This window comes from Podarcis muralis, chromosome 3 (genome assembly GCF_964188315.1).
Source record: "Podarcis muralis chromosome 3, rPodMur119.hap1.1, whole genome shotgun sequence".
Taxonomy (NCBI): domain Eukaryota; kingdom Metazoa; phylum Chordata; class Lepidosauria; order Squamata; family Lacertidae; genus Podarcis; species Podarcis muralis.
The window spans coordinates 79,404,122-79,417,043 of record NC_135657.1 but is presented as its reverse complement, the minus strand read 5'-3'; the positions used below and the strand labels follow the sequence as shown (position 1 = coordinate 79,417,043).

Here is a 12,922-nt window from a genome sequence, read left to right as displayed (position 1 = left end):
GATACTGAAATTATGGTTCCTTGAGGCCTGACTGTAAAGTAGTGAAGAAATCTAGAATTTTAGTGTCGGTGTTTCCTGCTTGGAAACAAAAGACAAGAGGTAAAGTCCCGACTTTTCCTAACTCGGGTATCATTTTGCATTGAATTTTTTTTACGTTTTTGAACATTTTTTAAAATTCCCGGCAGTACAGCCCGTTATCCCAAGCTGGAGGCGGGACTGTGAGTAGAAGAGCGTGTCTTGGGGGTTAAAAAGAAAACAAAATTAGCAATTACATATAAAAGCTCTTTATATATGTGTGTGAGAGAGATCTATAGCTATACATAAATCACAAATTAATAGCGCGTACATATGATACTGTAATGCAGAGTAACGTGCTATATACGTGAAAGCATCCACTATGAACTCATGTCACGTTTTAAACCGAGGCAGGCTGCGCACGCACGCGATACCCTCCTCCTGCAGCCATTCCCTTGGCTTCCGGCGGAAATAACGACGCATCCTGCGCTCCAACCATAGAGCGGCTAGTCCGCTCTAGCCTTCCGACTGTTGCTCTCTCTGGTATGCTGGGAGGCTTGGCGGGGCGGGCTTGAGCGCTTGCTGAGACAGATTCCTTTTGGATACCATGGCGCCTCCGAAAGGTGAGTGAGAGGCAGCCTGCCGCCGCTGCCGCCGGTTTCCCCGTTATGCGTAAATGGAACAGTCCGTTCTACTGAGGCAAATAGCCAGGCGTCGTCCAGTTACTTGGAAGGCGGGGGGGGGGGGGAGTTTGGAAACCTTTTGCCTGATAAGGACCTGGGGCTCCGAGGGCAACAAAACCGGCCCGGCTGCCTGGCAGCTCTGCTGGGAAGCGGCTGTCGCTCAGCGTCTCTCTCTCTGCTCTTGTGTCAAGCAGGCGAAATAGTACAAGGTTCCTCGATGGAAGATAATGCTTCCTCCCCTTCCTGCCCCTCTTTAAAGACATGGCAGGTCGGGGTCTCGCCAGGATTTGGGGAGGGGGGTGAACCCAAAATGTTAATTATGTTTCCGCTCCCCATTCCCTCTCCTTCAGGTTGCTTAGGCGAAAGAATAGCCCCCCTTGAACCTCCCTTGGAGCATGGAAATATTGCTGACTTTGTCTGTGAACAAAGACTTGGAAACCTTTAAGCAGCCGCGTCTGGCATCATCCTCTCCTGCAAACGGTGTACGATGATGCTCTTGTGTCACTCACTTGGCAACGTCTTGTAATGGCTGTTCTTGTGCAATGACCCTGGTCCAGAAGGCAAGCTCTTCCTCTGGATCCATGTGTACAGTGGTACCTCGGGTTACATACGCTTCAGGTTACAGACACTGCTAACCCAGAAATAGTGCTTCAGGTTAAGAACTTTGCTTCAGGATGAGAACAAAAATCTTGCTCTGGTGGCGCGGCAGCAGCAGGAGGCCCCATTAGCTTCAGGTTAAGAACAGTTTCAGGTTAAGAACTGACCTCCAGAACGAATTAAGTACTTAACCCGAGGTACCACTGTATTTATTAATCGGTCTGAAATGCTAGGACAGACGTTTTCACATTAGAAAATAAATGCATCTAGGGATACATGAAATTGTAATGGAAGAAGTGGCTTGCCTATCGCTGTGGAGTTGGAAGCGTGCTTTCTCCCGTTTCTGAAAAATTGGGCCGAATAGACTTATTTACGCAAAGCACTTTTTTTGTGTGTGTTGTCATAAGGACGTTAGATGTTGGATCAGGCCAATGGCCCATCTAGTCCAACATCTTGTTCTCACAGGGGCCAATCAGATGCCTATGGAAAGCCTGCAGGTAGGACCTGAGGGCAACAGCACTGTTTTCACGATTCCCAGTATGATATTCAGAGGAATAGTGCATTCTACAGTGGAGGTACAATAGCTAATAGCCATTGATGGGTTTGTCCTCCATGAATTTGCCTGTTCTTTTTTTAAAAAAGCAATCTGAGATGGTGACCATTGGGTTACAGATGCTTCAGGTTACAGACTCCACTAACCCAGAAATAGTACCTCGGGTTAAGAACTTTGCTTCAGGATGAGAACAGAAATCGTGCTCCGGCGGCACGGCAGCAACGGGAGGCCCCATTAGCTAAAGTGGTACCTCAGGTTAAGAACAGTTTCTGGTTAAGAATGGACCTCCAGAACAAATTAAGTTCTTAACCTGAGGTACCACTGTATATGTGCTGCCTGAAGAAGTACTTTCTTTTGTCTGCCCCGAAGCTTCCAACATTCAGCTTCCTTGAATGGCCCTGGGTTTCTAGGATGAGAGAGGAATCTGCTTTCCCTACACAGTGATAATTGCATCTTTTGCAGATAATTCTGCTGTTTACATTTAGCTTGATATACACCCAAATTAGGCTGAAGGAAATAGAGTTATATCTCTACCAGGGTGTACTCAGTTTAAATTATTGCAACAGTGCATCTATAATTGTACCTTGCAGGGATGTTTACACAGTGAAGGTGATAGTATGAGTAACAGGATTTAGTAATTCCCAGCCATATCATAATGTGGTGTAATGATTCAGGCATTCACTGTTGAGTTAATAAAGAAATAAAAGTTTAAACAGATAAAGATAAATTGTTTAATCAACAGTCTGATTCAACTGTAACTGTGTTATTTTTGGTGGCCAGAGACTAGATGATGGCTGTCTCTCCTATGAAGTATCTGAAGTTCCTTGATTAGTAGCTTCTTATTTGCTGATCCTAAAATCAGCATGTGGAAATAATTTCATTTATTTCTGTTGGCCTTTGGTTTCAAGTAGAGTTATAGGTGCCAGTTGAGGTACCATTTTGAAAACAGCCTACATTTATCTAGACCAAAGCTTTCCAAACTGTGTGTCGTGACATGTTAGTGTGTCAGCTGCAGTGTGTCACACAAACACTCCCCACCCTCCTCTCAAGCCTGGAAAGGGGTCAATTTAACCTCCAGTTTGCTAATAAAACTGAATTACTGTGTCACAAAATGATGCATATCTAAAAAGTGTGCCACTAACATGAAAAGTTTGGAAACCTCTGATCTAGACAGCCGAGAGTAGGATAAGGCACTCTTTTGCACCAGTTTGAAGGGCCTTTGAGCCCTGGTCCCACATTAGCCCTTGTGACAGGGGATGAGCAGGACTACTTTGGCATGCTAATCAATGAATCAATCGGTTAATGCTTATCAATTAAACAATTAATTAAATGTATATCTCTCCCTCTCAAAGGAGCCTAGGGCAAACACACTAGTGATAAACCAATACAGTTAAAAATAAAACAAAACATGTTTAAAACATCCCAAACCAATTAAAAACATCTGAAAGCAGTAACATACTCTCACAGCTAACAATTTCAGAGTTGCCAGGAACAGTATCTTTTGGGCATCAAATGCCTTGGTAAACAGGAACATTTTAAAGTTACTCCTGAAACTTAATTGTGAAGGAGACAGATGTGCCTCACCAGGGAGGGTGTTCCACAAATGAGGAAACCACCACCAAGAAGGCCCTATCGTAAGTCAGTGCCAACAAGGCATCCCCTAGTGGTGGCACCACCAACAAAGTCACCTGCAGGTTTTAGGGTGCAAATCCTTCTAATGGTTAACCGTAATGTTTCTGCAGCAAGCCTGCCATAGCTTTTTGAATATAGAATGCTCCTGTTTTAAAAGCTGTTTTCTAAGGACCAAACATAACTTCACTGTAGTTGTCAAGGTGGTTCACGTCTCATGTCCAATAGAGCGATGCTTTTGTTTTTCAGAAAATGTCAGCTTGCTTTTTAAGTTGTACTGCTTGACGGTGATGACCTTGGTGGCTGCAACGTATACAGTAGCTTTGCGATACACGAGAACAACAGAAACAGTTTTATATTTTTCAACTACAGCTGTCTGTATTACAGAAGTTATCAAGCTATTCCTAAGTTTGGGCATTTTAGCAAAGTAAGTATAAATGTCGATGAGTAAATTGGAGTGGCATATTTGCTGTTTTTCTGTTTCTTTTATTTTACTTGCTTTGTTTCTTGCTATGCTTCATGTGGACTGTGTTAGGCTTCTGTGAGCAGGTGGTATCAGAGGAGTCCTTCTCGAAAAGATTGGTTTTGCAACAAGTGAAAACATGCACATTTTAGTTTCCTAATCTCTCTTCTGAATAGGTGTCACTGCCTTGAGTTCATTGCTTTGGATAAGGTTCAGAAGTCTGTGTAAATTAAGTATGGACGCTTGGCTGGCAGGTTTCTGGGTTGGTGTAGGCAGGAGACTTCAGAGTCATTCAAGAAGAACTTGTATTCTCACTAAGGCGGTATTTAAGGATTAGAAGCAATCCTCTGAACCATGTTGACCTGTCCTCCCTCAAATATGCCTATGATGTTCTAGAAGGATTCTCAATCAGAGGGCACTTATGACTTCTTTTAGCCTACACAGAAACTATTCAAATGGCTTCTCCCCCATGTTGGTAACATATGAATAATTGACTCTTTTTTTGTCTTTTAATGGGACCCCAGGGCTGCTGCCTCATCTTGTGTAATGGTAGAGCTGGCCTTGAGCCTCATGGTGGGATGCTTGGGCACTTTCAGTAATAGTCACTGTTCTTGCTGTATCTTGTAACATGGTACAGTAGTGCAACTTTGGCTAGGAATTTCTCTAGCCTCTCTGTCTCTCAGAGCCTCAATATTTCCCAAAATCTGTGAGTTTATAAAGGTTGATTATGAAACTCTAGCTTATTCAGTAACATGCTCTGCAGCAAGGGGCCCTCCAGCTCCCATAATCCCTGGCCATTGGTCATTCTGGCAGAGGCTGATGGGAGTTGTAGTCCAGCAACAGCTGGAAGGTCACAGGTTACCCACTGCTGACTTAATTCATGGTTAAGTGTAGAATGCAAATTGCAATGTAGAACTTCTGTCCTGAAGTGGGTTTGCTAATCTTGGTCTCGTTCTGTCATGGTGGGCGGGGCCACCCACCTGTCAAGTACCTGATGTCACAATGATGGTGCTTTAAAGTGCCCGAGGCTTTGGCTTTACCACCCACCAGCTTTTTGCAGGCATTGGGTGTGTGGGTGAATTGCCCGCAGGGAGCTCAGTAAAGCACAGCCTTATCCAACAAGTGAAGAGCGGTAGAGTCAAAATCTGATTTTTCTTTTGCCAATGCACAATTGAGAACGCATGTTAAGGCTCCCAAATATGAATTGGCAGCTGTGCCTCTATCCGCCCCACACCTGACAACGCAGGTCATGTCAGGTATGAGGCAAGCAGGTGAGTGTGGTTTGGGGGGGAAGCTGCCTCTAAGGCCAAAATTGAATCCCTGGGGGGCAAAGTTTGGCCAGTGTGGTAGAAGTTGTCCACCCCAGAATCTGGGACAGAACCTGGGAGAGAGTTTAGTTCTGCAGGCTGATATAACCTCTGATTTGTGCTAACCTTGGTTGAACTTTTTGTCTGCATTCAGCATTTGTCTTTTTGAATAAAAATCAGTTTGCCTTTTTGAATAAGCCAGCAGTCAGTCAGACTTAATCTCTTCTCCTACAGTTGTCTTTGCCGCCCTCACCTCTACTTTCCAAGAGATGTAATCTAATATGCGTAAATGTTTTATTCGCCTTCTCTTGCAGTTGTGTCCCATTCGCTTCCTTTGCAAAGTCAGCTGAGAAGCACACGTTAGAATGGTGGGGGCTGATATGAGGGAGTGTTTAATCCCGGGTGTTCTCTGTGTTCAGAGTGAAGCAATCTTCTCCTTAACACTGCTAGATCCCAGAGTTGAGTCTCAAGGGGCAAAAAGTAGGTCACCAGTTATGAGTATCTTTTCTGAGGCCTGGTTTCAGCTGAATAATCACTTTAGTCACCCTGTAATTATGAGGGCCATATGAAAAAAAAATGACATTTCATGCTGTGCTGACTCCAAATGCATAATTACTATCCTATCAAATTCAGAAATGACATAGATTCTTGAAATTGGGTCCCAGGAAAGCCCAACTTCCCTGGCAGGTATAGTTTAAACAAGCAAGTCACAAGCAATGGCTTGGACTTTTAAAATATAGAGATAGACTGACACGAAGAGGCTGTCCTCATTTTAGTCACAGGAGGTAGATTTAAGGGGAAATGGCTTCCTTGCTGTTTCACAATATTTGGTGACATGTCATACTGTACTAGATTTTGTGAGATTGTGTATTTTGCAATTTTCCTGTACATAAGTGTATGTACGATGCCCATGTACAGGCTCTGTTACTTTTGTTCTCCCAGATCTGGTTCTCATACAGGGGTAATTTCACATGCACAGGAGTAAAGACAGTGTTCCTCTGCCTCCCCTCCCCCCCTTTTTTTGCATACCCTACGAAATCATGGAGGTGGATAAATGCATGTGCAAAGCTGTTCCTTTTTGCAGCAGGAACAGGACTGCTGACATCTCAGGTGGCTAAAATTAGGCCATCAAAGTGGTGTACTGTATAAGATAAAAATCCTGAGATTCACCTAATGTAGAGTTGCCATATGTCTGGAATTGCCCGGACAGAGCCAGTATTTGGGTCTCATAAACAGTGTCCAGACGGAAATCTCTTAAATGTCTGGGAAAATCCAGACGTAAGGCAGCCTATGTCGAAAGTATAGATTTTGGCAAATTTCATTTGTAATAATTATAATAAATTTCATTTTTATAAAAAGCTCAATAACTTTGCCAAAAAATGCTCACTTTTTGAAATATGACAACCCTACCTGATGATCCCCAACAGAGGACAGCTGCACAGCTTCTGCTGTTTTTATGGTGCCTTGAAATGGTATGTAAAGGGTGATACGTAAATTTAATTAATTAACTACTTTTAAAATCTGCCTTACTGCAACATTTAGAGGAAGTTTTTAAACCAACCAACCCAACCGAATGTTGTCTTCATTTCAGCACTGCCAACTGGAATGTCTGGTTTGCATTCTGTCACCGTCACACGGTTACAGTCTTTGTTTGCCTTGCGGAAGGAGGAAGAATGTGGATCTTAAGCTTTCCAGGAGACGCAGCACGACTCTCCTTCCTCTAGTTGGCTTCTGCTTTTCTCTTTTTTTGGAGGGCCTCAAGATTGATACAGGATAGGAAGCGGGTGTTGTTGACAAGCTCATCCTGGCAGCTGAGAGGTTGTGGGGCTAGGCCTCTGTTGGGCTATTCTGGATTGTTCTTGCTCTGCTGTACTATCGTCAAGCAGCTACAGTCATATTTGTGCTCAGAGCTTCTTCTTCTTTAAATGTTTTCCAGAGAGACTGGAAGCCCAGGTAGACTATTGACATCTTTAAAAGAAAATGTCTTGGGCAGCCCTAAAGAGCTACTCAAATTAAGCGTTCCATCTCTCGTCTACGCCATCCAGAACAACATGGCCTTCCTGGCTCTTAGCAATTTGGATGCAGCTGTTTACCAGGTAATGGTTGATGTTTGAAAGCTAGATGCAGACTCCCTAACCTTACCAGGCCACATTGGTCCTGCTTTGTAGCCACTATGAGTGTTCTTGCCTGCTTAGAATGAGCCCTGGAACTCTGACCACTCTTTGTGCTTGTCTGGGAGAGAGAGATTTTAATGTGCCTGGAAAGACACCTACAGTACAAAGGTGAAATTAGCATTCCATCAATCAATCTTTATTGCGGTCATAGTCCAGGCAATAGAAAGAAATTAACATTAGTTTCTATGCCCACTGGCATGTGGCCCCTGAAGCATTGTCCAGAGGGGGCTGTGGCCCTCAGGCTGGCAAATGTTCCCCATCCCTGAGCTATGATGGATGAGCTCATGCAAGTGTGCCCATCAACTGGCGGCTGCAACATCAAGCAACATGTTGAGCGTGTGAAACAGCTATCACAAACAGAACACCCCAAACAGAACTTCTGCATTGTCTGATAGGAATTCAGACGCAGTATATTTTCAGTGGAAAATGGTTCACACTTTCAGCTGCAAGTCACGGAAGGGAAAAGTCATCCTGTGTGTGTAACTCTTTCCTGAGAGGAAGGGGATTGTTCACCAAGGAAGATCCAGCCATGAGCATAACATTTCTTACATGAACCAAGTAATGATGTTGGATGCAAGCCAATATGCTTAGAACATGGGTGATGCATTAGTATAAAAAATCATAAAATCATAGAGTTGGAAGGGAGCACGAGGGTCATCTAGTCCACCACCCTCTACAATGCAGGAATCTCAACTAAAGATTCCAATCTCTGCTTAGAAACCTCAAAGGAAGGAGAGTCCACAACCTTTTACTGTCAGAAAGTTCTTCCTGATGTTTCATTGTATTACATTGTTGTTATAATGGTTGTTGTTATATTGTTGTTATTAAATAAAGCAGGTTAGATATTAAACAGATTGTCTTTCTGCCCTTTTCCTAATAGCTAAATGAAACATGCCCTTTCTTTCCGGCTTCCTAGGTGACCTATCAGTTGAAGATCCCATGTACCGCTTTATGTACAGTCTTGATGCTGAACCGCTCTCTCAGCAAACTGCAGTGGTTCTCAGTCTTTATGTTGTGTGGTGGAGTCACGCTTGTTCAGTGGAAGCCAGCTCAAGCCACAAAAGTCCAGGTAAAGTTGATCACTGGGAGCCTTTCTCCCTACCTGCTTTCTGAAATAAGTTTCTCGTGCAACAAGTTGCATAATCTTACCCTAAGGGCATTGTGGAAGAGTATACTGCAGGGGTGGAGTAATTGCAGCCCTCCTGATGTTTCTCTACAGCAGCTTCCATCTTAATCAGGATGTCCTTTCCACACTGTAGGAATTGGGCCTTCTGTGTGTTGGCATCTGCCTTTCGGAAGCCCCTCCCTTTGAATATAGACAGGCACTGTCTCTGTTGCCTTTTTGGTGCCTACTGAAGGCCTTCAACAAGTTGAGACCTTTCCCAGTCCGCATCTGTATTGGAACCATTTTAAACAGATTTTGTTTTTTCGCTGTTTTAGCACTTGTTTGCCACCTTACAGTCCTCTGGGAGAAAGGGTAGTATATAAATATAAGTAAGTAAGTAAGTAAGTAAGTAAGTGAATGAACGAATGTCCTCATTGCATTTCAAGAATTAGCTAAGCTCTGGTATCCTGCAGCAGTTGATTGAATAAGCAGGAGAGGAAAGGAAGGAGAAGCTCTGTTGAGTGATGACCTCCTGTGTTACATTGGCTCTCACCCTCTTTTCCCCAGAGACAATTGAGCAGCCTGGGAGTCAAATTTTGTAGTGCTGCTTGCATAGCACTGGCAGATGTTGCCAGATGGCCTAAGTCATCTTTTGTTGTTGCAATAAATAACAATCTGGCTTGGCTTCCGAAAGTGACTGCAGCTATAAATAAACTTCCTGTTTTTATTTGTTCTTTAGATGGAGCAGAGCCCATTGATAGGCTTCGGTGCGATAGCCATTGCTGTTTTATGTTCAGGATTTGCAGGTAAAACCTTGTAGTTAAAGTTATCTTCAAGTAGCAGGAATTTATCTGTGACTGTGGCTAGTCCGACAGCAAAGGCCCCCCCCTTACTTTACCTTGCCAGCTTAGAAAACACCATAGCACAGCTCCTTCCCATCCTTCTCAGGTAACATGGAAGAAGCTCTGGGAAGTGTCTTGGGTCACATCCACACCATACATTTAAAGCACTCTTATACCACTTTTGGGACATGGGTGGCTCTATGGTGTAAACCACTAAGCCTTGGGCTTGCCAGTCGGAAGGTCGGCGGTTCGAATCCCCATGATGGCGTGAACTCCCATTGTTCAGTCCCAGCTCCTGCCAATCTAGCAGTTCGAAAGCACGAAGTGCAATTAGATAAATGGGTACCACCCCAGTGGGAAGGTAAACGGTGTTTCCGTGCGCTGCTCTGGTTTCGCCAGAAGTGGCTTAGTCATGCTGGCCACATGACCCGGAAAAACTGTCTGCGGACAAACACCGGCTCCCTCAGCCAGTAAAGCGAGATGAGTGCCGCAACCCCAGAGTCATTTGCGACTGGACTTAACTATCAGGGGTCCTTTACCTTTTTATACCACTTTAGTGGTCATTGCTTCCCCCAAAGAATCCTGAGAACTGTAAGATGTTTGTTGCGCAGCTACAATTCCCAGCGCCCTGAACAAACCCAGTGCCCAGGAGCCTTTGGGGGAAACCAAAACTGTTAAGAGTGGTGTCCGTGTGCTTTAAGTGTACATTGTAGATGTGACCTATGTCATAGCTCAGGTCTGCCCAACCTAGGTCTCTTTTGTAAGACTCCTATCATCTCTGAGCATCAGCTCTACCTGTTAGGGCTAATGGGACTCAGGTGACAACACCTGTTGGAGGGCATCAGGTTGGGGAGGGCTGCTGTAGCTGTTCCCCACCTCAGTATCGCCTCTCCCCCAAACTTGTACAGTGGGAAGATGGTCAAGTTGACCCTGGGTTTCTTATCTCTGTGGTGTGTGGTAAATTCCCTAAATCAAAATTTAATGTATGGCGGGAGCTGTACATTGTTTCATCTCTCCCTTCCCTTTCTTTCAGGGGTATATTTTGAGAAAGTGCTAAAGAGTTCGGATACATCTTTATGGGTCAGGAACATTCAGCTGTACCTCTCTGGGATTGTAGTGACCTTGGTTGGTGTCTACATGTCTGATGGCGTTAATGTAATGGAAAAGGGCTTCTTTTATGGCTATACCCGTTATGTCTGGTTTGTCATCTGTAAGTATCCAATTGCTTTTTATCTTCAGTTCTACTTTTTTCTTCTTCAAGCTGGGGCCAGAGGTGTAGATCAGCTTGGGGAACATATGGGGCAGAGACATCACTGAGCACAGCAAATTAAATTCACAGTGGTCTACTGTCCTGCAGGAAATAATTCGGAAGCATGCACTTTCCAGGGGAGTCTGAATATTGGCAAGAACTTAAGAATCATGGGGTGACTATCAGGTGGACTGCATGAAAGGGATTCGAGATACAGGAAGAGACCGGCCTTATTTCCTGGGTTACAGAGAAATAAGTATTCAAGGTTAAGACTAACTGCTGTGCTGGCTTTCCAAAGGAAATGCAGGTCATGTCAGGTAGGGCAGGTTAGTCACATTGGTTCCATTCAGAGAATAAGCCAAGATGTAAACAAGCCCTTTTCCTTGATATGCAGAATCCTCACTTGTCCAGAAATCAAACCAGGACATTGCTAACCATCATTTCCTATTTTGTCTGAAGTCCAAAACTTGAGTTACAAGCTTCGGAACAAGCCAGGATCCTAAACCAACTCCAGACCATGGTTAAGGTTCTGAAGCACCGTTTCCCAGTTTGGAGATGGGGAACTGTGATTAATTGGACACTTCCTGGTTTGATTGGCTGTGCCATGTACAAGTGTCAGTGTGTATAGGAAAAAAGGCTTGTTTGGATCTTAGTGTAGACTTTGATCTCGCCCATCCTTGCTTCCTGCTGTCATATGTTGCTGAATCGGCTGTTTATGTTCCCATATTGAACAGACGGGAATTAAAAGTTCTCTTGCGGCCCGTACTTGAGACAAGCACCAGCAAATAGGGGCTCTAGATGTGCTGTGTTGAATCTTGCTGGCTGATGTCCAAGAATAGCCATACTCAAGAGCAGACCCATTTAAATCCATTGACTTAGTTACTTAGGTATTGCCCCATGACATTTAGGTCAGTCTTGTAGGGATGTAAACAGCATTGCTGGTGCAAGCTAATAGGTATAGACTAATACCAGGTTAGGTGTCCCATGAGACAAGGGTATGCCATACTGGAACACAAATTTATTCCCCTAATGAGGTTGTGATACATGTCCCAAATGGACAGTATCTTCCATCCTTCAAAAGTTTTGCTATAAAAGGTATTTTCTTATTCGTTTCTTTGAACCCATATGGTAAGAAAAAGATGCCAGACACTTCATTAACAGGGATATATCCTTCTGCTGTCTAGTCCTTTCCAGCGTTGGAGGTCTCTACACTTCAGTTGTTGTTAAGTACACCGACAACATTATGAAGGGTTTTTCTGCAGCTGCTGCCATCGTTCTCTCAACCGTTGCCTCGGTCCTCCTCTTTGGCTTACAGATAAGTACGTTGCTTTTGGCCATAGTCCACAATCTTAGGTGGCGCTCCTTTGGCGCGTTTGTTTGGCGTGGGCTTGAATAACTGTTGTCAGCTAATTGTATTAGTGTATAATATTATAATCTGATGTTGTCAGCCCACAAATAAATTAGCAAGGGTTACATTTCAAAGCTGACAGCATCTACTATTATTGCCAGATGGGATGAAGCTTAAAGGTGAATTTAAATATGAAGTACACAGCAATCTGATAACGAGTTTCATATTAAAAAAAGTATTTTAGTGTTTCTGTTTGGATCAGTGGTGCTTTAAACCATGTGCTTTGTTTTTCCCTTTAGCCATCACCTTCTCTCTCGGTGCCCTCCTTGTATGCATCTCAATATACCTGTACGGACTGCCTCGACAAGACACCACAAAAATCCAGCCAGCAGAAGCAAAAGGGTCAAAAGAAAATCTTATTAGTGTGTAATGTTTTGCACCATGAAGAATAGAAAAAGACAATCTAAAGACTTGACATGAGTGTTTGTTCCTTTTTTTAAAAAAAGCCTTAAACTGGTAATGCAAGATTGTTTGAACTAAAAGTGAAGTAACTCATTAGTGAAATGAAGGATTACACTGGAGGATGGAAACTTTGCTAAATTGTGAAGCGCTGCTTTTCATGTAACGTTGATCTATTTGTGTTGGACTATGAAGAGTCTGTTCACCAAGAAGAATGAAGAAATTGAATGTGCCGTTTTTAAATATATATATATATATATATTGTATATAAAATAAAGGGGAATGCCATTGGAATTCACTTTGATGAAACATGTATAATAGGGATTCTCTTCACATGTTCTTGTAAGGAAAGGTGCTACATTTACTAACTAAATTGTTGATTCAGTCTTAAAATATCTCAGATTCTCAAACACACAGTACGACACATTTCCCAGTACAGTGGTACCTCGGGTTACATACGCTTCAGGTTACAGACTCTGCTAACCCAGAAATAGTGCT

The 12,922-nt window shown here is 43.5% G+C and overlaps 1 protein-coding gene across 3 annotated transcripts; it reads left to right on the top strand.

Moving 5' to 3' along the window:
* The first annotated feature begins 499 nt into the window (after nt 1-499).
* SLC35A1 (solute carrier family 35 member A1) lies at nt 500-12,718 on the top strand. Of its 3 annotated transcripts, none has more exons than XM_028722935.2 (8): nt 501-638; nt 3,727-3,904; nt 7,184-7,343; nt 8,338-8,490; nt 9,266-9,332; nt 10,402-10,578; nt 11,802-11,936; nt 12,265-12,718. In XM_028722935.2, the coding sequence occupies exons 1-8, from the start codon at nt 623-625 to the stop codon at nt 12,393-12,395; spliced, it is 1,017 nt and encodes a 338-aa protein (XP_028578768.1). In that variant the 5' UTR covers nt 501-622; the 3' UTR covers nt 12,396-12,718. The 3 variants fall into 3 exon arrangements, with proteins under 3 accessions (XP_028578770.1, XP_028578768.1, XP_028578769.1); XM_028722936.2 differs by lacking the exon at nt 501-638 and adding an exon at nt 1,055-1,180; XM_028722937.2 differs by lacking the exon at nt 11,802-11,936 and having other exon boundaries at nt 500-638.
* The last annotated feature ends 204 nt before the right edge of the window (nt 12,719-12,922 follow it).